Here is a 25,683-nt window from a genome sequence, read left to right on the forward strand (position 1 = left end):
ACCCTCCCTTCCTCAGCCTTCTCCAAGACTCTCCAGTGTCCACATGTCTAGATTGATTTCTCTTGGTTTACGTGGTTCCCAAAACCTTGAAGCATCTCCAGTTGTTGGAGGCCCCAAGCGGGTAATGGTGTCCATGCCCTGGGCTTTTGTCCTCAGATCTCCCTTCCACCTCTAAGCTATGTCTTAGGGAATCGTATTCAATCCCTCCTCAAGATGTCCACTGTGCAGTGACCCGTGCTGGGCTCCACCTATTCCCTCTTCACTCAGGAACCTTGCTTAGGTTACTTAGTGGGATCAGGCTTAGGGTGAGGTTTTTATTCAAAAAGTCTGCGCAAGCAAAATTGGTTTTTAAAAATTGCTTTTATTTCCCATAACTTAAAAATGAACAGCAGTTGTGGAAAAAGTATAATACTAAACAAGTGTTATGAACAATAAATATTTAAATACTATGAATAGTATAAATATTTCAAATAATTTAAATAAATAAATTTACAAAAGTTTTTTCAGATAAAGCAAATGGATTGTGCATTTCTCTGTTCTAAACAACTTCTTGTAACTTACAACACAATACAATTTTATGATAATCCCATACATTGGCTATTACTTATTTTTTAGCTGGCATAAAAATAGGGATGAAGATTGCACTTTGAGTCTTAGAAGATAGCCTTTTAGTTGGCCAGATGAACTATTTTCAGACTCAGTGTCTTCTTTATTTCGAGAGCTTTCCGGTGAGCTTGTTCATGAAGAGGAAGCACCTTCTGATTTCCATCCTGACCACCTCCCAGGCGCAGCCGCTGTACTCTTTCTCTTTCAGATACAGACTGATTCTGTGGAAGTACCTCTTCACAGCCAGCCTGGAGTTCTCACTTCCCAGGGGTGACTGTTGCACCTTCGTCTCCTTCCCCAAGCATGTCTCCAGGTCATCCAGCTGCTGATGAAGTCCAACGAGGAATTGGTCCAGGAGGGTCTCATCCCAAGCCGCAGGAGAGCCGCTGGTGCTGAAGAGGCGGAAGATCTGCTGGAGCGTCTCGTGCACGACAGCTGCGGCTTGCGTCTTCTCAAGCTGGTGCCCGTCCACAAGTATCTGCGGAAATCTGAAGTCAGCCCTGTCCTTCAGACACGACCGAATGGAGATTCTCTCCATTTGACTCAAAAGTGTGAAGGCTTCCTGATTGCCGTGGCTCAGAGGCAGGTCACAGCCCAGAGGGCAGGCAGGGCTGGAGCACAGCATCACCAGGGCCAGCAGCACAGAGACTGGGAGGGCCATTGGGAAGCTGGAGGATTCTGCAAGAACACCTGAAGGGGAAGTCGCAGCAAGTTCTGAGGACTTTGGGCAACGAGTACCTTTTAAATAGTGAGTATAGAAACTTTCATTTTCTGGGTTTTTCCATTTTTTGTTCTCTCCTTTCCCTTTCTACTTTTTTAATGAAGTCAATTAAAAATGTGCACTTAGGGCTGGCCCCGTGGTTGAGCGGTTAAGTGCACTCACTCTGCTACTGGCGGCCCAGGTTCGGATCCCAGGTGGATACTGACGCACCTCTTCTCTGGCCATGCTGAGGCCGTGCCCCACATACAGCAACTAGAAGGATGTGCAACTATGACATGCAACTATCAACTGGGACTTTGGTGGGAAAAAAAGGAGGAGGATTGGCAATAGATGTTAGCTCAGAGCTGGTCTTCCTCAGCAAAAAGAGAGGAGGATTGGCATGGATGTTAGCTCAGGGCTGATCTTCCTCACAAAAACAAAACAAAAAACAAAAAATGTGTACTTATTGATATGAGTGCCTAGACGGGGGACGCCAAACCATGGGTGCCTATGCAGTATCCACACAGTATTATAACATGGTCTGCATACCTCCTAGATCGTTCTTGGGGAGAAAAGTGTAGATTAAGTCAGAGAAGGAAGACACATTCATACAATAAATGATGGCTTTTCCAGGTCAGCATGAAATATAAAAGTGCTTACAAAGAGGAGATTTTTCTTATTTTTTCCTTATTTACACTTTTCCTCTTTCTTTAAAAAATTTCAACTGTATATGTATCTTAAAGATATCCCCTGAGTTGGTCTTAAACTCACAAAGACATTGTTTCACAGATAAGATTTGTTAAAAATAAATTACGGTGCACTTAACGGTCTGCCAGGCACTTTGTTAGGTGATGGGTTCCCTAAAAGGGTCATGTTTGCCTGTGTGTGATTCTCTCTGTTCTCTACCAAGTACAACCTTCCCCAGTAAAAACTCTGCCTCAGTCATTATGCAGTAATGCAGATAATCTCATCTCTTTAGATATTCCATTGACAAGTGCTATCCTACCACATACTCAGGGATAATTGGGCTGCGTTCAAAGTTAATCATCACATGTCTTCATTGAATCTGTAATATACAGATTATTTTTAATAATATTAATGGCAGCAATCTTTAATTATACAGGCTCTCAGCAAAGTGTTTTACAGACATTGTTTCACTTAATCTTCACAGCTTCCCTATGAGATAATTACTATAATTATTTACATTTTTGCAGATGAGGAAACTGAAAACTCACAGAGGTTACTTAACTTGCTGGAAGTCTTGATTTATTCTGTAAGTGGTATTTAGCGCTACACTGTGCTGCCTCCACGTTACCCCTCATTAACCTGAAGCACTCTCCTTTAGCTACACTCTGTATGCCTATAATTACGAAATCCATCTAATTATTTGTTTAACATTTGACTACCCTAACAGTCTGTAAGCTCCCTGAGGACAGCAGTGCCATATTTCGAGTGTCTAGCAAGGTGTCTGTCACAGAGGAGGCACACAGAGGGCTCTCTGTCCCATAGCAAGTACAAAAATGACTACAGGTTCCAATGAGGGAGTAGACCTAAAATTTGAGGGGACTGTGTCAGAAAATGATAGTCTTCCAAAAACAAAGACAGTAAGAATAAATTTTAAGTGGATGCTTTAACCTCCTGGATAATTTCCGCAAATATCTGAGATGGGAATAGGAAGTTTCAAACAAACAGTAGAGCTCAACAAAACAGGTCATGTGAAAGGCAGAACTGGAACTTAGCAAGTGAAAAGGGCGCTATAGCCCCTTCACTTGTATTGTAATGTGTCTGGAATCAGCGAATGGTGCTTTTGGGTGATGAAGACAAATGGAAATTGGAGAGTGAGAACTTGCTAAGTGTTTATCTAAGACAAGAAGAACGTTGTTGGAGGAGACAGCCCAATCTAGTGGCTAGGATGTGGACTCTGGGGCTAGGCCTGGGGCCATGTCACAGCTCCAGCCAGCACTGGTTGTGTGACTTTGGGCACCTTAGCTTTCTCCTCTGTTACATGGAAATGACAATCATATCTGTTTCATTGGGTTGTTGTGAAGGATGGATGACATAACGTACCTACAATGACGCCTGGACAAAACAAGCACTCATCACCTGTTAGCTGTTACTACAATGGAGAAAACTAGCTGTCTGACTATGGGAACTGGATAGAAGTTTCCCTGAAACAATCTGCTTCCCTTCCTTGAATTCTCAGCTCACTAATAAAGATTTTTATATCTAATCTCATCTCTTATGTGAACAGGAGCATGTGTTCACGTGACAGGGAGTGCCCTGTCCACATGACTCACGTCTATTAGCCTTCAGGTAATCGCTGACCTCCCACACATTAATAAAATGGCCATCCAGTCTGTAAGCCAGTCTCTTTTGAGGGTGAATTGGTATGATTAAATCCTTGGAATCTGATCATCTCTGTGGATAGTGAAAAAAGTAAACAGAAAAATAGGTAAATAAATGACTAGATTCTCTGATTTAGCAAAGCTGAAAACTAGCCCTTTAGGTAACACCCCGCCTTGAAGAGCCAGCTGCCCTCCTCTGGACCTGTCTGCAGCTTCAACTGTCTCACATGGGCTGGTTTGAAACCTGTCACTCTGTAGAGCTCTGAATCCCTGACTTGTATAGCTAAGTGACATTTTGTGGTTTAGATAGAGAAGATGTCACTGCTTTTTTTTTCATTTTCAGCATTTACTTTCCAATTTCGCTTGTACATTCCTTTTACTTAACTGCTTACATTTACTTTCTAGGAATGTTAAAAGAGAGAGGAAAGTTCTGAGTCTTGAAAATCATGCAGGAGATATGTTCTCTCTTCTTTTCCCTTACATTTTCTCTTCCTGTATTTTTGCAATAAACCTCAAAGTGGAAATAGAAAAGATTGCAGGAGCATTAGGACAACTTTTGTAAAGTGAAAAGACAAATACAAAAGAAGAGGTAAGAATTTTAAAATTATGTAAAAATAGAAAAGAAAAAAATGGGTTGCTTAACCATTACTTTGACAGAGCTAGGACAATGGCCTCGGCTAGGACAAAGAGGCTGCCACAGAGCAGCAAAGAGACATTCTAACTGCTCGAACACCTGGACGGTCGTACTGGTTGCACTTGACTCTCCTTGAGGGCAGGATTGGAGGTTTAATCATCTTGGTATAGCCCGAGTTCAGTGTAATGATTGGCACATAGTAAATACTCAGTAATTTTCTCAAATAAGTAGAGTAAATAAAACCAAATTTGACAAACTGAATGTTTTGCAGCAGAGAATAAGGTGAGATCTATGCATATAAATATGAGGTATCTTTCACACCTGATCAACACTTCCAAGAAGGATACCTAGGGGTGGGTAGAAAGAAGATACAAAAAGAAGCCTAGCAAAGCCTCCTTAGAAGCTGTTCTGAACATCAGGAAGAAAGATCCAGATAGCTCTCTCATTAGTTCAAAGTTAGTTTTTGCTAAGAGGATAAGAATTCCCTTGAATTAGGACTTCTAATCTTTTAATGAGTAAATTTCACTTCAATTGTAAGAATACAGAAAGAGTTGAAAGTAATGACAACTTTCCAGGCTCTTGAAGAGAAAGGAAAGTCCAAAATGGGGAAGTACAAAGATCTGGGGAGAATTCAGAAAATGAAAACTCTTGTGCTTAATATTTAAGAGGCACACAGACAGAAGATCCTCAGAGAAGCTAGAGGAAAGCTCACAATCTCCCATCTCAACCAGAAGAGCGTCTTCTTGGAACTTACCAATGGCTTTTTCAGTCTCTTCACTGATGGCATTGGTGATGATCTTCTCCAGCCCCATCTCCTCCACTAGCTGCTACCTGCCTCAGAGCCTTGACTTGAGAAAGCAGGAGACCTTCACAGCTCTGGACCAAATGAAGACAATCTCTCTTCTTTCCTGTCTGAAGTACAGGAGCGACTTCAAATTCCCCCAGGAGAAGCTGGATGGCAGCCAGTTCCAGAAGGCCCAGGCCATCTCTGTCCTCCACGAGATGCTCCAGCAGATCTTCGACCTCTTCCACACAGAGCGCTCCTCTGCTGCCTGGAACACGACCCTCCTGGACAACCTCTGCACTGGACTCCATCGGCAGCTGGAAGACCTGGACACCTGTTTGGAGCAGGAGACGGGAGAGGAAGGATCTGCCCTGGGAACTGTGGGCCCTACACTGGCCCTGAAGAGGTACTTCCGGGGACTCCATCTCTACCTGAAAGAGAAGAAATACAGTGACTGTGCCTGGGAGATGGTCAGAGTGGAAATCAGGAGGCACTTTCTCTTCATCAACGAGCTCATAAGAAAACTCAGGAAGTGAGAAGGAACCTGATTTTCAGTGACGAATGTCCTCACTCAGACTCTTAATTGCACAGTCATTTCCAAAACTGTTTTTTTTTTTGCTTCTGCTATAAAATAATTAGAATCATATTTGGCATATTTTTATCAGTAATATTAAGCATATCTATGTTCAACTATTTTCAGAATTAGAGGAAATGTAACTGGTACCCTGTAGCCGAACCTCATGTTATAAAATATTTATTTATTTATTTATTTATTTATTTATTTATTCATATTAATCTATCTATTCATTTTTGTGGTATTTGTGTTTATATGTTCTATTTTTATACCTTCACATTCTCTTCTTTGATAAAGATGTTAACTTTTGTACTTATTAAATATATTTTATTACATTTCTCTCCTTTTTTTAAAGAAAAATCCTCCCCAAAGTCCTAATACTGTAAACTAAATATAAAAGTATGTGGTGCAGTTCATCTGTTCATTCACTGGCCTTGAGGATAGAGTCTAGAGTATGAGATGTGTTCCTGCCCTTATGGAGCTCACATTGGAGCAAACGACAGAGCCATTAAAGAAGTAGTTATGATGTAATTACGTATTTACATTTGAGATCTGGGCCACATAGGAGAAGGAAAAGATGCATGGCAGTGAGTATCTTTTAGACTACCCTTCAGTTTTCCCCAGGGAAGTCATATGAAGTATGAGACTTGAAGGCTGAGTAGGAGTTTGTTAAGTATCATGTGGAGGGCAAAATCTCCCAGAGTAAAAAAAACTGCAGAGCGTGGCCCTGTAGCAGCAAAGGTAGATTTAAAGAAGTGAACAATACCAGAGTGGCTGGATGGTACTGATGGATGGGAGTATGATGTGTAACGAGGCTGGAGAAATGGAAAGAGGCCGGATGACTGACTATGTTAGTGATGTTAGACTTTACCTTGAAAGCCGAGGAAAGTTATTTTAGGATTTAAAACTAGAGAGTGGCTTGACCAGAGCAGGTGCAGGGAAATTCATTAGAGCAACAGTTCTCAAAGTGTGCTTTGTGGGTCCCTAGGGGTCCCCAAGACACTTTAAGGGGATCTGTGAGGTCAAACTTAGTTTTGTAATAATATTAAGTCATTATTTGCCTTTTTCACCACATTAACAACTTACATTGATGGTGCAAAACCAATGGTAGGTAAAACTGCTAGTGGCTATGTGTCAGTGAAGGCAATGGCACCAAAATGGACTAGTAATTATTATATTTTTCACTGTAATATACTTGAAGTAAAAAAAATGCCAGTTTCACTTAAGAATGCCCTTGACGAAATAGTAAGTTTATTAATTTCACTAAATCTTGACTTTTGAGTACACACCTTTTTAATTTTCTCTGTGTTAGTCTTTTTTTTTTATTTTTATTTTATTTTTTTTTGTGAGGAAGATCAGCCCTGAGCTAACATCCATGCTAATCCTCCTCTTTTTGCTGAGGAAGACCGGCTCTGAGCTAACATCTATTGCCAATCCTCCTCCTTTTTTTTTTTTCTCCCCAAAGCCCCAGTAGATAGTTGTATGTCACCGTAGCACATCCTTCTAGTTGCTGTGTGTGGGACGTGGCCTCAGCATGGCCGGAGAAGCGATGCGTCGGTGCGCGCCTGGGATCTGAACCTGGGCCGCCAATAGCGGAGCACGTACACTTAACCGCTAAGCCACAGGGCCGGCCCCGTGCTAGCCTTTCTAAAATTCTGTGTGACAAGCACTTCTGCTGCATGCACAGTGATTGTTTTGAGGAAAAGCGCTTATATGATCTTTTGAGTTGTGAGCTAAACTAGCCACTCTTCACAGAATCCATTTTTACTTGAAAGAATGACAGGCAGACAAACTATGGTTATTCAGACTTGGGCATTTGACAGACATTTTCTCAAGATATTTATAAGGTGACTTGTCACTTCAAGGAAAACGTTTGTTGTCAATGATAACAGTTGAGCTTTCAGTAGAAAATCAGAATTTTGGAAAATCTACCTCTGTGAACTTGACAACTTCCCAATACTTAAAGACTTTTGTGATGACAACAGTGGTGATATTAACAAATGAATTACTTGATTATATAAATTGAAGTATATATAGATTGGTAAGATCCTAATATCTCAGTGAACCAATATTTTCCAAATGACCAATGCATATATTACAAAATCATGCATGGGTAAGAGAGACCTATTCAAAGAGTAAGTCAGATTGATAAGTTTTTATGTAATAGAATTTTAAAAGTTCATTGTTTTAGTTTTAGACTCCTCCTTGCAACTAATGCTTAAGAAACTACCACTGATCGAGCTCTGGTGTGATAAATGATGCCTTATATAAATGTATTTTCCAGTATCAGATCACCTTTATATTTCTAAGATACTCTTATTAATCATAATTAATTGGTTTATTAACGTGATTTTGAATTCCGTCACAGTGGAAAGCACAGGAAAATACTGATTGGATTTAAATTATAGTTCTGTGACTTAACTGCTTCTATGTTCTGTTGCTCTTGCACATAATAGAGGCTCAATACAGGATAGTTATTATTATCTAAGGACATGCAATAGAGAACAAGGTATTGTTTAAGAGCTTGATAGGATTATTGAGAAGATAAAAATATTTCCTGGAAAATGTTTAGCACAGTCTCTGTCACAGAGTGAATGTTCAATAAACGTTAGTTTTTATTATTTAAATTAACATTATTTAGAATTCTTTTACTGACCTTAAGGAATGAGGCCAGTTTATTTTCAATTCATATGTTTGATAAAGCTATGAGTTTCCCTCAGTGTGTAACTTAGACTGCTTCTGCAAATTTTAAGAATAGTGCTTTAATTCCCATTACTTACTAAGTCTCCCATTTTCTCTTTTCTTTCTGACTTGACTGTAATTTATCAGTATAATTTTAAATATCTAAGTGATTGGTTTATAGACTATTTTAAAATTAATTTCCCGATTTCTGATCTGAGCATACAACTTATAGTGTTTTTGCTCTGGAGGAATTATTGATATTTTGTAGTCTAATATATTTTGATTTTTGTGACTGATTTATAAATATTTGAAAAAGTTATATTTCCTATTCTAGATTATAGTGCCCCAGAGTCTTAGCCACTAATTTACTCTTTTAAGTAATATTTTCCAATTCTTTTTGTCCTTGTTATTTTTCTGTATTACTTTTATAGACTAATAGCATTGTGCTGAAATTTCAATGCTACCATCATGTTTCCGGTCACATTTCTATATACTGCTAAAATTTTCACCTTAATGTTTTATATTATTTGAATTTTAGTTCCATACCTTTTTAATTTAATTATGTATTCTATTGGTTTCCTATGTATATTGGCCCTCTTTCTCAAATTTAACACATTCATTGAATTCTCCTAGATATCAATATTGATATTAATCATTCTCAATATCTCATTGATATTAATATTGCTTCCTCTAATTATTTCCCTTCATTGTATTTTCTTGCTCTGTCTTTGCCCATCTTTTCTTTTCTTTTTTTTTTTTTAATTTTTTGTTTATTGAGGTAACAATGTTATAAACCAATGCCCATCTTTTCTTTTACTCTTTTAGCAGTATTTAGTATTATTTGATTTTAACCTTTTCTCCCCATGCAAAGTAACAATAGGGTTTGTGTTTTAAACCAATTAAGTTTTTTCTTTTAATAGGAAAGTTTAAGCAGTTTATATTTATTACCTAAACCATTATGTGTTTGGTTCTCAAATTTATTGGCTTATGCTTTACTTTTTACATTACTTTTATTTTGTTGACGCTTGTTATCTCCCATAATAATTCTCCAGTTGTCCAACTGTCATTAATTTAAAGATAATATATTTTTAAAAGCAATTTAAATTTTCTCTTAACTTTTGAATGAAAAATTGCATAATACTTTAAAAATTATTTTTTGAAGTATTTCACTAATTTTAATTGATTCTATTATTCACTACCAGTTCTTACTGGGACTGTCGCTTTTAGTCAGCCTAGTAAGTGTGTATGAGAGACATGATATGAATAGACACGCATGTGAATTTACGTTCACATATAAACAGATAAGAAAGTCTAAAAGCTAGTGAATAGAAATTGACTCCTTATGTTAGAAAATAAAAATGTATTAATTTTGAATGCTCTTAGAATGGCAGTAGGTTGGATGCTAAATTAGTGCCACATAGTCCAAATCTAATCATGGGAAATATGGAGGAGACATGTGGTCAATAAGATGGTAATCAACTTGAATTAAACAACTCTCATTTTAAGATGAAGCATGTAAAGCAATGAGTTTGATATTTTTTTCTAGCTTGTAAACTGGCTCCTGAGACAGTTCTTATCCTGGAATGCAAAACCTTTTTGAATGATGATAATATTGTTACCATCATTAGAATGATGACAGTATTGTTGCCATCCTTAGTCATTACAGCTTCTGACGTGTTTTTCAAGCCTTATATTGAAACTGCAGCAAGGTACACTTACAATTAAGGAAACAACTAGAAAATCTACGTGAGTGCCACGTAGACTATCCCTTTTGGATGGCTCCCCGCCAGCCTTTAAGCAAGAAGGCAGGAGAGTCATGTTAGGTCTGACCTGCATATAAGCAGCAGGGGTTACTTCATCACGGCATGCTCTCCGTCTGTTCCTGTAGGCTTTTAATGGCCTTTCTTTGGTGATTCATTATCCAGTGCTGGACTGGATCAAGCTAAAACAACGAGAGAATAAAGATTTTAGGCAACATTCCTTCCATGTGCTCCAGCCCCTCAGCTTTGGAGTCTGGAACTGACTTAACCAAAGATATGTAAGCTTGGTGTTCTACTGTCCTCTACCGGCTGTAGGTCAAATACTGGCTTAGAGACTGTATGTTGGTCTCCCTTCCCTGACCTCCAGCTGGCAAGAAGGCAGGACATTAAAAGAAGGAACATTTTGATGTCCTGCCCATTGAAAAACAAAGAAACAAAAGTATAAGTGAGGTGGAAAAAAAATTCTAATTCATAATAGTGATTCTAGTAATGTGAAATTTGTTTTTAGACCCGCATATTCATCTGCTTACTCCAAAGTAAGTTAACAGATATAATTGGCATATTTGTATAAACGGACTAATGCAAACCAAAAAGAAACATTTATATTTAACTAACAATTTTGTTTGTAAATATCGTTGTTATTATCCCTGTGCGGTCTTACGTTGTATTAAGCAGCACGCTAAGACAATTAATCAAGTTTAAATAACTGAATCTTGGGATGAAGGGGCTGGGCTTTTGAAGACGTTTTCTCAAAGGATCCTTGAGTTCTGCTATGCAAATTTGCTCACCTACCTCCCCCATCAATAATCTTCAAGTTCTACACATCAGTAATTTCTTTCATAGAAAGCAGTCTTTGAAAGCATACTCTCACTGGACATTTTCTCCAGGTAAAAATCACACGAGCTATGTCATGATCACACGACAATGAGCACTGCCTGTGTGGGCTGAAGCAATAAGGACGCATTGGCAGGGCTGAGAGTGGCAGCCAGAGTGGTGACAGTTAGGGTAGATAGCAAGGGACCGAGCACTAACGTTCTTAGAGCCAGAAGAAAATTCTCTGTGGAGGAAGATTCAGTGATGTTAGTAGCTTGTGATGAGGCTAGAAATGTAATTTTTTTCCAGCCAGGTTTATCAACCTTCCTGTAATTATCTGAGGATCAATCTAAGTATCTGGACTATAGAAAGCAAAATTTCATCTCCATCCCTTGAAGCTAAGTCTCTGAGACCCATTTCAAGTGAGTCGGATCTGAGATTCCGGTCCAGGACCAAGACGGCAGATGATGACAAATCCCTGGGTCTCACTGTGAAGTGCTGAAGGACGTTGACCCGAGCTGGGACCCCTGGAATTACTGAGAAGTGACCTGCCAGCTACCCATCAGGCTCAAGGGGGAAGATGGAAAGAAAGCAGTCAGGTAGGAGGCAGTGGGACAGACATCAGATGAATGAGGAAACAACTCAAGGCAGGGGATAGACATGGGCATGAGAAGATGGGACTGAGATTCCGGCTGAATCCGTTAGAGCTCCAGGTGCCCCAGGTGAGGGGAAGAAGCTATGGAAGGACCTGGGCTTTTTAAGGGACCACCTTGAAGGAATCTTTTAACTACATGTTGGTTGATCTTACCATAGACATATTTTCCTTTTCAGGGGAGCTGAAGAGTAAATAATAACAGAGGGGTACCCACTGTCTACCCTAAGACATATTGCTTCTAGACCTTTCCCGTAGGGTCCCAGGTAGGAGAATGACTTCAAAGAGCAACTGGACCAAGCCTCCTATCTTCTCATAACTGGCCAACCTCACATAGAGAAAGCACCTGAGACCCATAGAAGTTAGAGGTTTATCTAAGAAATCTGATGGCATGCGTCTGCCACGGCCATTTCTTTACATTACACCACACGCAAATTTTGTTTTCCCTAAGTAAACTTTTTCTTTCTTCCCCAGCAGTAAATATCTGAACAACAATTAATTAGACTTTGTAAAGAACTACCTGAAACCCCCAGCTCTATTCTCCTATTTCCCAGTGTATCCATTTAGAGATCGAATCTGTAAATTCACAATAGTCCTCCTAGCACTAAGAGAAGGGAGAGGCAGATGTTAATTCTCAAAAAACCTCAAGTAGTGCAGACATCACAAAGTGTGTAAGAGGCAGTCTTTGTCGAGCATAGCCAGAGTGAATGGCATGTGTTGGCAAAGAAAGGAGAAATTATACTGTACAGTAGACTGGACCTTTGTACGCCAATTTGTGAGCACTTACTTCACAACAGGCACTATGCCATTGTGTTTTTTAATTTTAATAAATACATTTTTATTTCAAAACTATTGTTGTTATTTTGTTTTTTGTTTGTTTACTTGTTTGTTTTTCCTATAGGATAGTGAATAGGGGAGATGAGAGAAGTTATAGAAAACAAAGTAAAATTTTTGCCTATCTGAAACCTACTGAGTAAATTTTAGTATTGTTTTCATTTTTCTTAGGTAAATAGCTAGGGACATAATGGCTAAATCATATGGAAGTGTATATTTACCTTTTCAAGGAACTGCTAAACTGTTTTCTGAAATGCCTAAACCATTTTACTTTCCCATGAGCAATGAAGGAGAGTTCCATTTGCTCTGGGTCCTCTCCAAAACTCAGTATGCTCAGTCTTTTTAATTTGAACTATTCTTGTCAGTGTGTAGTGGTGTTTAATTATGGTATTAAATGGCATTTTCCAAAGCACTAATGATGTTGAGCATCTGTTCATATTCTTCTTTGTCACCCGCATATCTTATTTGGTAAAGTGTTTATACAAATCCACCCTAAAATATTTGATAGAAAAAAAATTAAAAAATTTTGAATTTTAGTAAATGAATAAGGTATATTCATTCACTAGCCCCATTTTTTTTTTCTGGGTTGTGATCTGACTCAGGCCATAGTCTGGGACATCATCGTGTCTCTCTACCTAAAGCTGAATGTTTCCTTTCTGTTATTTCCAAAGGGCAGACCTGATGGTCCCTGAGACACTGGGGGATGCTGGCCAGCTCCAGGGAGCCTGCCACACTGTCTTCCCTGAGATGTCTCTGCAGAAGATTCAGCACAAAGGGCCCAGTATATGTGGGATGAGACTCTCTTGGAGAAATTCCACATTGGACATCATCAGTATCTGGAACAGCTGGAGATGTATTTGAGTCAAAATGTATTTAGAAGAGAAATTTCTGGAAGTGAGATTCCAAGGTTGGCTGTGAAGAGTTACTTTCAACAGTGTTCAGTTTTTTTCAGATTCCACATACAAGTGATATCATGCAGTATTTGTCTTTAAGACCCCAAGGATTCTAAGGGGCCATGTTGCATTCAGGCCAGAGACAAGATACTCGAGAACTTCTTAAACTTTAGCACCAAGCATACGCAATATACTTAGCTGGGCTCACTGGGGTTAGGGGACTGTTATTCACTTAACCCTTCCTAGCCTTTATTTACTACTGTCTTCTGGGAATGGATAAGAAAATAATAGGCCCTAATCTGTCCTGAGATCAAATCTGACTCTGCTCCTCACCAGCTGTGGCTCTTGGGCAGGAACCTTCCCGTCTCAGAACCTCACACCTCTGCACAGCGTTCTGAGATGCATGTGAGGGAATGCCAATGGAAAGAGTATGTGTGAAGTCACATGCAAAGTGCTGTGTGGAGGTCAGAGGTTATTTTTCAACACATCCAGTTGTGTTGTTTTGGACTGTTGATCCAGCTGGCCATGACAGTTTATAGAGGACAATTTAGTGGTTAAGGAATGTGTCTCTGGAGCCAGAGTTTGAGGGTTGGATCACAGCTCTGCTATTTACTAGTAATGGAACGTTTGCAAATAACCTAAACACTATGCTCCCTAGTTTGCTCATCTTTAATATGGGGGACAATAATGGTATTTTTTTCATAGAATTATTGTATTAAATGAGTAAATACACATTAAGGGCATAAAAGTGTGCAACAGATTGGTGGTTGCCAGAGGTGGAAGATGGGGGTTGGGTGAAATGGGTGAAGGTAGTCAAAAGGTACAAACTTCCAGGTATAAGATAAATAAGTCCTGCAGATGTAATGCACAGCATGGTGACTATAGTTCACAATACTGTATTGTATATTTGAAAGTTGCTTAGAGAGTAGATCTTAAAAGTTCTCATCACAAGAAAGAAAATCGTTAACTATGTGAGGTGAGAGATGTTACCTAAACTTATTGTGGTAATCATTTCACAATTTATACATATATCAAGTCATTATGTTGTACACTTTAATACAATGTTATATGTCAATTATATCTCATCAAATTGGGAGTGGGGGAAGAATCCTTGGGGTGTTGAATGCACTCATGCTGGTGACAGAAGATTTGCTCATGACCTAGATGGATGCTGTAGCAGGACGACAGGAGAATTAGGGGCAGGAGTGAGGCACAGGGTGAGCAGGGCAGAGACTGTCTGTGGATTCAGGACTTCAGGCACTTGTGGGCACTTGACCTAACCTGACTGCCCACCACCACCTGGGGGAAGGAAGCATGACATTCATTCAGTGCTGCCAGGAGTAAGCGTCTCCATCAGCACACCTGGACTCAAATCCTGGCTCTGACATTCACTAATTATGCACCCTGGATGGGTCTGTTCATCTCTCAGGGTTCTGCTTTATTCATTTATAAAATGGACTTGATAGTATTACTGTTCCACCAAATTGACGAGAGGATTTAATAAGGTAACATATTATTTACCTTGGAGATGGCACATAAATGGCCAGATCTGTTTTTGTTTCTCTTCCCTATTTTCTGTCTTTGCTGAACTCTCTCTCCTTGATACTGATCTAGGCTAAGTATCAATGAGCTTACTCACTTACAAAAGAGAAATGGACTGAAAAAGAAAGTTGTTTTTTCTTTTTAGTGAGGAAAACTGGCCCTGAGCTAACACCCATTGCCAATCTTCTTCTTTTTGCTGGAGGAAGATTGGCCCTGAGCTAACATTTGTACCCATCTTCCTCTATTTTGTATATGGGATGCTGCCAAAGCATGGCTTGATGAGTAGTGGAGGTCCACACCTGGGATCCAAACCCACAAACCCAGGCCGCCGAAGTGGAGGGCTCTGAACTTAACCATTATGCCACTGGGCCGGCCCCAGAAAGTTTTTCTTTTTAAGCCTTATTCATGTTGAGAGTCTCCTTCAATCTTGCCTGACTGGTGACAAGGTATAACTTAGATGGATTCAATGTGGCAGAAAGAGCTCCAGGTATACATTCAGAACTGGCCGGTAGTCCTGTCTCTGGCCACTCACCACAGCCGGGATGGGTGTCCCTGAAGACATCACTTCCCAACTCTGTCTGAAAATCGCTCCTCACCGCACCTCTGATGAGATTCTGGATGAAAGACAACTTTGCAAAATGATGCCCGAGGATGAGGGGGTTTTATGACAAGGTAGTGGAAATGGGAATCCAGTGGGCTGAGAAACTCACAAGATAGTGGTTTGCTGACATTCTCTGCAAGGCAGCTGAATATACTTCCCCTGCAGGATCCTCACATGCTCAGGGAGACACACCACCCTTTCCTGAGATGGCCTTCTTCGTCTAGCCAGGCTAAGTTCCCGTCCCTCTGTAGAACTTGTATCTCTGAGGCTGAAATGAAGGAGTATGATGAATGGGCAACCTGCTCTTTCGTCCACAGTTCTTCCAACAAGCATTCAGATTCATTTAAGGATTTTATCAGACTTCTGTTTCAGATGGGATTTGGTGACATATTGCATAAGAGGGATACAGAGTAGGATGGCAGTGATATTTCTAGCTTGGAAGATTGTGAGATGATGATGCCTTTGACTCACTTAGTGACATCAAGTGGAGAAACATGATTAGGCTTTTATTTTGTCACACATGAAATATATTCATGATTGCTGTTAAGCTGGCAGAACCAGGCACAGTAACAGCGATGTCAAGGATATACAGTAGTTCTAAACTTAGGTCAGTCCCTGTCATGACTTCAAGGCCACTGCTTACATTAAACAAGATGCCCGTGTTAAAAGCTGCTGTCCGCATCACCCTCAGTAAAAGAGATTTGCTTGTAATGGGGTTTTCCACTGTGGAAAGGCAGCAGATTGAGGGGCAAGATTATGCTGGTTTTAACGTCAGAAAGACCTGGATTTAATTCTAGGTGCTATTTTGAACCATTTGAGCTATAACGAAAATTACTTAACCTGAGCTTGCACTTTCTCATCAGTAATGACTCTTACCAAGGGTTGTAGGGAAGATTTCTATTCGCCTGGCACACGGTCATCTCTCAGATCCTATGCGTCCTGTTTTATGGGATCAGGGACAGATCGATGAATTTTGGAAACTAAATAAAACACACAGCCATGAAGGTAAGGATACCAGCAACAATCACCATCAATTTTGTCCTGTTCCTAAAGCCCCCATCCTTTGGAGGACCGGAGCAGGAATACTGGTGACACCAACAGTGCAGAGCTCCTCAAAGAGTCCAAAATCCTATTTTCATCTGATTGTAAATTTATGGGAAAGTGTATGATATCAATAATTCTATAATGTAGATTCATCACTTTTATTGTTCACATTTTCCATTAAGGACAGTGAGTTTTAGAAACAGTAAGTGATTCATCCAAGGCCACACAGGCACCAAGTGATGAAGTCAAGATTTAAACCTGAGACAGTCTAACAGCACATTCCAATCACTCTAATTATCTTTGCCTGCATTCTTGAAAATGGACAGATTTTCTAAAAGATGAAGGGGAGGAGCAGGTTTGTTACCATTCATTCCCTATGCAGTTACTCTTACTCAGCACATTTCTTAGGTTCTGGGGGTGACTGTGTTCACGTGGTTCAGCTTTTCCCAGATCATTGCTATATGTGCACCCAGATTTCTGGGGATACGGAGATTTCTGCAGTATGTGCTGCTGTAGCTCCTCAAGGGGGTATTTTAGGGCTGAAGCACCACAGGTAGTGAGAGGAGCTGGTACATCCTGACTAACAGCTTCTACCCAACACACACTGCCCCGGGAGCAGAGGGGACTGGCTAAGATCCCTCCGCCTAAAGCTTCCTAGAAATTCATAACAGGCCAGAAGCGTTCTGTCAGGGGCTTGTTGGGAGGTGGAATGGTATAGAGGGCTGTGGGATAATCAGCACAGCCTCAAGCCAGCAGAGAGCTTGAGCAGAGATGGGTTTGTAAGAAGGACTCCGAGTGTACTCCCAGTCCAGAAGGAGTGTGTTTCAACTTTAACCTCTGCTATCGGGAATCCAAATGAATCTCCCTTTTAAAGGGCCAATAATGTTGTGAACACCCTTGCCGTGTCCCCTCACATCCTTTGCCTGGTTTTAATCTGGGAATCAGATTTGTGGGCAGAATTTTTTGGATAAAATGTCCACAAGCAAGAAAATTGGCTGTTTCTTCTACAAACAGCATTAGTGCACGTAGTTTAAAAATGAACAGTGATCTAATTATTCACCAGACCTGTATCTTCTCCCCACTGGTCACAAAATTAGACTCCCTTTCCCAGTCTCTTCACAGTTAGGAGTGGCCATGTGAACAAATCCCGGTCAACTGAGTGTGTTGGAGGTTCTGTTTCCTCTGCACAGGCCTGACCCCTGAAAACATGCCCATGTGGTCCCCCATGCTTTTTCTTTTACAACTGAGTGGAATAAACCCAAGCACCACAGCCACAGTTAAAGTCACATATTGACGATGGCAAAGGCACTAAATAGAAGGTACTTGGGTCCCTGAATCATTGTTTGGGGGAGAGTCAACCAGAAGAGTCATGTGATCGGGAATGCCTGCACTGAGGTGTTACATGAAGGAAGGATAAACTTGTGTTATGTTCAAAATACTGATATTTTCATGTTTATCTGTTTGAGCAGCTGACATTACCTTAACAGAGAGAAGTCTGTAACAAAACAATATAACGAAGATGGTTTTCCCTGAGAAGTCATATTTCAGATTCTAGAGACAGCAAAAACCCTCCCCAAAATGGAAGGATAAACAAAAAAATGTATTATCATAAGGTTATTTATTTGGAAACATAGATCATTTACTTTTCTGATCAGTTTTTGGAAACTCAATATATTTTATCTTTTTTTTTTTTTTTTGTGATGAAGATCAGCCCTGAGCTAACATCCATGCCAGTGCTCCTCTTTTTGCTGAGGAAAACCGGCTCTGAGTTAACATCTATTGCCAATCCTTCTTTTTTTTCCCCAAAGCCCCAGTAGATAGTTGTATGTCATAGCTGCACATCCTCCTGGTTGCTGTATGTGGCACGCTGTCTCAGCATGGCCGGAGAAGCGGTGCCTCCTTGCGCGCCTGGGATCCAAACCCGGCCGCCAGCAGCAGAGACCGCGCACTTAACCGCTAAGCCACAGGACGGCCCCTGGATATATTTTAAATATAAAGCCTTGATTTTGATTTCAGATATTTTATAGCTGGCACAGAAAATATAGTGCAGATTCCTTTCTTGGATTTGACAAACAATAATATAATTGATTGGAGAGTCATAAGAATAATTTTCTAATTTCCTCATTTTTCTTTGGAATTTATGAAGCGGGGAGAAGCAGGCTTCACTCTTCCCTCTGACAACCTCCAAGGCACCGCAGCTGTTTTCCTTCTCCTTTAGACAGCTGCTGGTTCCTGGAAGAACTCCTGGACAACATTCCCAAGTAAGGACGAGCCAGAAGATTTTCTACTTTCATCTTCTGCTCCGGTGGCTCCAGAACGGCTAGAGTGATTTAACCAGCAGATCTGACTCTGAGCTGTACTGTGGTCTTCTGTGTGGATCAGCTTGAAGATCTGCCCTGTAGTCTGTGTGGATCAGCTTGAAGATCTGCCCCGTAGTCTGTGTGGATCAGCTTGAAGATCTGTCCTGTAGTTCGTGTGGATCAGGTTGAGAATCTGATGGCAGAAACAGGTGGCTGTGTCTTCTGTTTTGTAGTGAAAAACATTAAAGCAGGTCCTGCCATCCTGGCGTGCTGAGAAGTGGTCCTTTTCAGATATCTCAAAAGCATGAAGATTTCCTGCTTTTCACACCCATGAGACCAGAGCAAAGCATCACCAGCACCACTAGCGAATAGATGATGCCACTGAGTCCTGCGATTCAGCAGACCACAGCGAAACTGAGCGGGCCACCACCGCTCAACAGCGCGCGCAAAGCTCCCTTCTCTGCCCCCAACGGCCGGCAGGGGGCGCCGAACTCGCCGTAACCGACCAGCCGGCGCCGCCCGCCCAGCGGGACCCGCCTGGGGCTCCGGCGCCGCGGACTCGGGCGCCGCGTCCGCGGGGAGACCCGGCGCTTCGCCGTCCGCTGAGCCCCGGCCCGGGAGGGGCGCCGCCGGGCTCGGGGACCGCGTGGGGCCCGAGAACCGGAGTCAACGCTTCCTTCTCGGGCCTGACGCCGAGGGGAGCTGCGCCGCGGCGTCGCCAGAGCCTTTCACCGTCTGCACCTGCCCCGCGTCCATCCGTCCTTTCCTTTCTCCTGGGAGATCCTAGCAGACCGTTCACAAAAGCGCCCGTTTATTCAGGGGACTGACGGCTCGAAATCAGAGCGTGCTGCGGTCTCTTTTCAGATTCAGGATGGTTTCTGGGGAGAAAGACACGAATTCAGCGACAGGGAAGCGCTTCTACAATCTGGACACGGATCTAGGAAATATTGGGACCCTCCAGTGGAATGACTTGGGGACGCGGCCAGTGCCCGGCTGAGACTTACTGGAGCCTGAGGCAAAAGGCAAACTATGTCCCCTGTGTGCTTGTTCTTATTCTTTTTAATGGTTAATTTTTCCTATAGAGTTAAAGGAGTTGAGAAAAAACTGAAAAATTGAAAAGTAAGTATTAAAATTCACAACACTATTTTAAGTTTAAATGTTTTATTTATCCCCAAACAAGAATTCATTATTTTACTTTCTTCGCTCTAATAGAAGAAAGCTAATCGGTAGTCTTTTCGTAGTAGACTTCTTTGACTAGCCTGTTTTCATTGTTAACAATTGCTGTTTTTGAAATTTTTGTGATCTGAAATAATTTTTAATCAACTTCAGCTCCCTGAAATTTCTTTTGCAGCATCCCACTGGGACTAATATTTTCTATAAAATTTTCAAGGCCACTTGCAATTGCTCTAAACCAAATTTGTGAATCATTTTAGAAGATCCAAACACGAAACCGATTTTGTATTTCAAATACTGTTGTTGAATCTTGCTTAAAACCATTTAAAATGAAATTTCTGCAGAACTTAAATTGTCAGAATATTTAAGGGCCACTTCGGTGGCTGCTTTTTGCAAATCAGATGTATTCATTGAAAATAAATTTTCTCCTATTGAATATGAAAAGTCTGACGGCGCTTGGTTAAATTTTTATATTTCCATTTCAAAGTTGAAGTTGGGCTTCTGTACACTCCTAATTTTTAAAATATGCTTATATCCCATAATAATTGACACTTTCATCCAGTGATTCCTACATTTCCAATTTCTTAACTTTTATTTCTGTTTATTTTCCAATTCAGGAAGTGCATTCATATCTGTTTCTAATGTTTTACGTTTATCAACATACTTTCAAAGTCGCTTTCTCTCATTTGTTGTAAGCAGAAGGGTAGGCCTTCTGTGATACCAACTGCTTTATATATAGGTGGAGTTGTTTTTCTATGGTAGAGCATTATTAACTTTTCCCACTCGGTTCTAAATATCATCCCACCAAATTAAATTGCATAAAAATGTGTAATCTATTTGTGACAAAATGCTTTAGATTTCTTCATAATGTACGTTGTCGCTTGATATCGTATCTTTTAATATTTGGTAGACATCTTTTGTTTGCGTGTGAAGTGCTGTGATTGCATTTGACCTTGATACCCATCAGGTGTCTGTAAATGTTTTTAATGTAGTTTTAGGATAGGCAAAACTGAAAAAATGCATTTATCCTTTGTACAATACTAAAAAAGGTTATCATATTTCAAGTCACAAAAGCGACGTTGTTGCGGATTAAATCAACATTATGAGTTGAATAAATTATGCACAAATTTAGCATAATCAGTTTTGAGGGAAATAATGGGTTGTTCATTATTGTATACACTTGCCATCTTCCCTCTATTTTCATGTCCTTGGCCAAGAGCCATTTATTTCAATTTATTTCATACGCTAAACATATCCATGTTTTTCTTTCATTTCAATAAAGTCAATAAATCTTTTTTCTATTGTTTTGTCATTATCTGCAATAAGAACATATCTAAATCTGACACATTTGTTCATGATGGGTTACAAATGGTGTGTAATCAAAAAATAAGGCGAAGGGCCTGCCCGTGGCTTAGCGGTTGGGTGCTCGCACTCCGCTGCTGGCGGCCTGGGTTAGGTCCCGGGCGCGCACGGATGCACCGCTTCTCCCGCCATGCTGAGGCCGCGTCCCACATACAGCAACTAGAAGGAGGTGCAGCTATGACATACAACTATCTACTGGGGCTTTGGGGGAATAAATAAATAAATAAAATTAAAAAAATAAGGTAAAGTATTTTTCTCATTTTCTTGATAGTATTTCAGATCTAATATGGTTTCCTAGTAGCATTATAAATTTCTTTTGAATTTTATTGCACAAACAAGACACAGATTCATTTTTATGATTATATTTTAGCTAAATTTTGAGACATTCCAGTATTGGGACTTTCAGTGATTTCTTGTAACCCTCAAGACCTAAATTTTTTTTGCATGAAACCTAAAAACATAAAATCACTTGCAAAATTTCCATTTTTGTTTCTCTGATTTTATCACTTTCTATAGAGCATCATCAATTAAATAAGTTCAAATATAGTTGAAATACTTCTATTTTAGAAAAGCATCAAGATGAAACATGGAATTTTTGTGGTCACAGATTCTTTTTAAATTCTTCCAATTTTTGAAACTTTTTTTTTTGTATTTAGAATATGTCATTCTGTGTTATTATTGCTTAAATTGTATGCATGGAAAACAAAATAAAGGATTCTTTGGAATAAATATGCCAATCACAGTGAATGAATTCTCTATTAGAACATTTATTTATTTATTTATTTTTTAATTTTTTGTTTATTGAAGTAACATTGGTTTATAACATTGTAAAAATTTCAGGTGTACATCATTATACTTCTATTTCTGCATAGATTACATCATGTTCACCACCGAAATACTAATTACAACCCATCACCACACACATGTACCGAATTATCCCTTTCACCCTCCTCCCTCCCCCCTTCCCCTCTGGTAACCACCAATCCAATTCTGTCTCTATGTGTTTGTTTATTGTTGTTATTATCTACTACTTAATGAAGGAAATCATACGGTATTTGACCTTCTCCCTCTGACTTATTTCACTTGGCATTATACCCTCAATGTCCATCCATGTTGTCACAAATGCCTGGATTTCATCGTTTCTTATGGCTGAGTAGTATTCCATTGTGTATATATACCACATCTTCTTTATCCATTCGTCCCTTGATGGGCACTTAGGTTGCTTCCAAGTCTTGGCTATTGTGAATAACGCTGCAATGAACACATGGGTGCATGTATCTTTACGCATTGGTGTTTTCAAGTTCTTTGGATAAATACCCAGCAGTGGAATAGCTGGATCGTATGGTAGTTCTATCCTTGATTTTTTGAGGAATCTCCATACTGTTTTCCATAGTGGCTGCACCAGTTTGCACTCCCACCAGCAGTGTATGAGAGTTCCCTTCTCCCCACATCCTCTCCAACACATGTTGTTTCCTGTCTTGTTAATTATAGCCATTCTGATGGGCGTGAGGTGATATCTCACTGTAGTTTTGATTTGCATTTCCCTGATAGTTAGTGATTTTGAACATCTTTTCATGTGTCTGTTGGCCATCTGTATATCTTCTTTGGAGAAATGTCTGTTCAGGTCTTTTGCCCACTTTTTAATTGGGTTGTTAGTTTTTCTTTTTTTTTTTTTAAATGGCACACTACTTTGTAATTTTATTTATTTATTTATTTTTCCCCCAAAGCCCCAGTAGATAGTTGTATGTCATAGTTGCATATCCTTCTGGTTGCTGTACGTGGGACGCGGCCTCAGCATGGCGGGAGAAGCGTTGCGTCAGTGCGCGCCCGGGATCCAAACCCGAGCCGCCAGCAGCAGAGCGCGCGCACTTAACCACTAAGCCACCGGGCCGGCCCGGGTTGTTAGTTTTTTTGTTGTTGAGATGCATGAGTTCTTTGTATATTTTGGAGATTAAGCCCTTATCAGATGTACGGTTTGCAAATATCTTCTCCCAATTGTTAGGTTATCTTTTCGTTTTGTTGATAGTTTCCTTTGCTGTACAGAAGATTTTTAGTTTGATGTAGTCCTGTTTGTTTATTTTTTCTATTGTTTCTCTTGCCCAGTCAGACATGGTGCTTGAAAAGGTGTTGCTAAGACTGATGTTGAAGAGCATACCGCCTATGTTTTCTTCTAGAAGTTTCGTAGTTTCAGGTCTTACATTCAAGTCTTTAATCCATTTTGAGTTAATTTTTGTGTGTGGTGTAAGGTAAGGGTCTACTTTCATTTTTTTGCATGTGGCTATCCAGTTTTCCCAACACCATTTGTTGAAGAGACTTTCTTTTCCCCATTGTATGTTCTTGGCTCCTTTGTCAAAGATTAGCTGTCCATAGATGTGTGGGTTTATTTCTGGGCTTTCGATTCTATTCCATTGATCTGTGTGTCTGTTTTTGTGTCAGTACCGTGCTGTTTTGGTTACTATAGCCTTGTAGTATATTTTGAAATCAGGGATTGTGATACCTCCAGCTTTGTTCTTTTTTCTCAGGATTCCTTTAGCTATTCGGGGTCTTTTGTTGTTCCATATAAATTTTAGGATTCTTTGTTCTATTTCTGTGAAAAATGTTGGAACTTTGATAGGGATTGCATTAAATCTAGATTTAATTTAGGATTGCTTTAGGAAGTATGGACATCTTAACTATGTTAATTCTTTCAATCCAAGAGCACAGAATATCTTTCCATTTCTTTGTGTCTTCTTCAATTTCTTTCAGAAATGTTTTATAGTTTTCAGTGTACAGATCTTTCATCTCTTTGGTTAAGTTTATTCCTAGGTATTTTATTCTTTTTGTTGCAATTGTAAATGGTATTGTATTCTTAATTTCTCTTTCTGCTACTTCGTTGTTAGTGTACAGAAATGCAACTGATTTTTGTATGTTGATTTTGTATCATGCAACTTTACTGTATTCGTTTATTACTTCTAAAAATTTTCTGGTGGATTCTTTAGGGTTTCCTATATATAAAATCATGTCATCTGCAAATAGTGACAGTTTCACTTCTTCCTTTCCAATTTGGATCCCTTTTATTTCTTTCTCTTGCCTGATTGCTCTGGCTAGGACTTCCAGTACTATGTTAAATAGGAGTGGTGACAGTGGGCATCCTTATCTGGTTCCTGTTCTTAGAGGGATAGCTTTCAGTTTTTCACCATTGAGGATGATATTAGCTGTTGGTTTCTCACATATGGTCTTTATTATGTTGAGGTACTTTCCTTCTATACCCATTTTATTCAGAGTAGAACATTTATTTTTAAAACATAGATTTTGAAAATCTTTGGCCATCATGTGAAAGAGATTTTCTAAAACATCTATCTTGTTCCTGGTCTAAGGTGACCGACATTTTAGAGAACCAATGTGAGACATAGCCAAACCAGACCAAAAAAAAAAAAAATGTATCTATCTATATATATAATTTATAGTAAATCATTTTACACGTGTTACTACTTTAACATAAAAATATGAAAAATAGATGTTTACTGGAAATTATATCTTATCCTGTATTATTTACTTTCTTGCTACATAAATGCTACCTTATCAGCAGAACAACAATAGGACTAATTAAGTGACAGTAGAAATAAATAGACTAATTAAACATATGTGTGAAAAATATTATATTTCTTTCTATCATCTGTTACAACAATTAATTTTAACTCTTTTTAACTCTTTATTGGATATACAAATTTTGTTGGTTGTACTATTGTGTATTCTTAAGCTACATGTATACAAGACTTTTTAAAAGAAAACCTAAATACAATAGGACTAAGCAACCAATTGCCTATATTAAATAAATAGAAACAATGACATGTTTCTCTCTGTTCTGTGATGCAGTAGGATATTTTTACTCTTTTCCAGTAATACTTCCCTGAATGGCCTGCAGTTTGGGGACATCCTTCTTTCCTTGTGTGCAGTGGGAAAGCGGAATACAGTCAAATGCAAAGTTCGTTGTATGAGTTGCTGCGCTGCTCTTATCAAGTCCACATTATACTGATTCCTGGGGTCAGTCTAGTGGGATGATATCAAGCTAAATTCCTCTCAAAAAGTGTTTGCGCATGGAATACTTAGAGCAGCGCTTATTTATACTATTCACAGAGCAGCCCTTTTCTGTCCCACAACACTCTAAGACGCTAGATGCCCAGAAAAAGCCTCCAGTGTGCTCTGAGATTTCTCTCTCTTCCGTGTCAGGCGCGGTGTTAACCATGTGCGCCTGCGCTCTGCTCCTTCACAGTCGTGAAGACGCCCGTCCGTCCTAGAGCTTCCACTGGGGGGCGCTAATGTGCCGCCCCTGAGCGTGTCAGGGGAGACGCGATCAAAGCTGCTCTTAGCTTGTCCTGGCTGAACGTGGACCATACAGATGATA

General features: G+C 39.8%; 2 protein-coding genes across 2 annotated transcripts; one reads left to right on the plus strand and one right to left on the minus strand.

The window, feature by feature from the left end:
• Positions 1-709: 709 nt before the first annotated feature.
• LOC131419792 (interferon alpha-2-like) lies at positions 710-1,267 on the minus strand. Its single transcript, XM_058565323.1, has one exon. It carries the CDS (start codon positions 1,265-1,267, stop codon positions 710-712), a length of 558 nt encoding a protein of 185 aa, XP_058421306.1.
• Positions 1,268-5,020: 3,753 nt separating this feature from the next.
• Positions 5,021-5,605, plus strand: LOC131419793 (interferon omega-1-like). The gene has a single exon (XM_058565325.1). The coding sequence runs from the start codon at positions 5,042-5,044 to the stop codon at positions 5,603-5,605; it is 564 nt and encodes a 187-aa protein (XP_058421308.1). The 5' UTR covers positions 5,021-5,041.
• Positions 5,606-25,683: the final 20,078 nt, after the last annotated feature.

The sequence above is a fragment of the Diceros bicornis genome, chromosome 22 (assembly GCF_020826845.1).
Source record: "Diceros bicornis minor isolate mBicDic1 chromosome 22, mDicBic1.mat.cur, whole genome shotgun sequence".
NCBI classification, from domain to species: domain Eukaryota; kingdom Metazoa; phylum Chordata; class Mammalia; order Perissodactyla; family Rhinocerotidae; genus Diceros; species Diceros bicornis.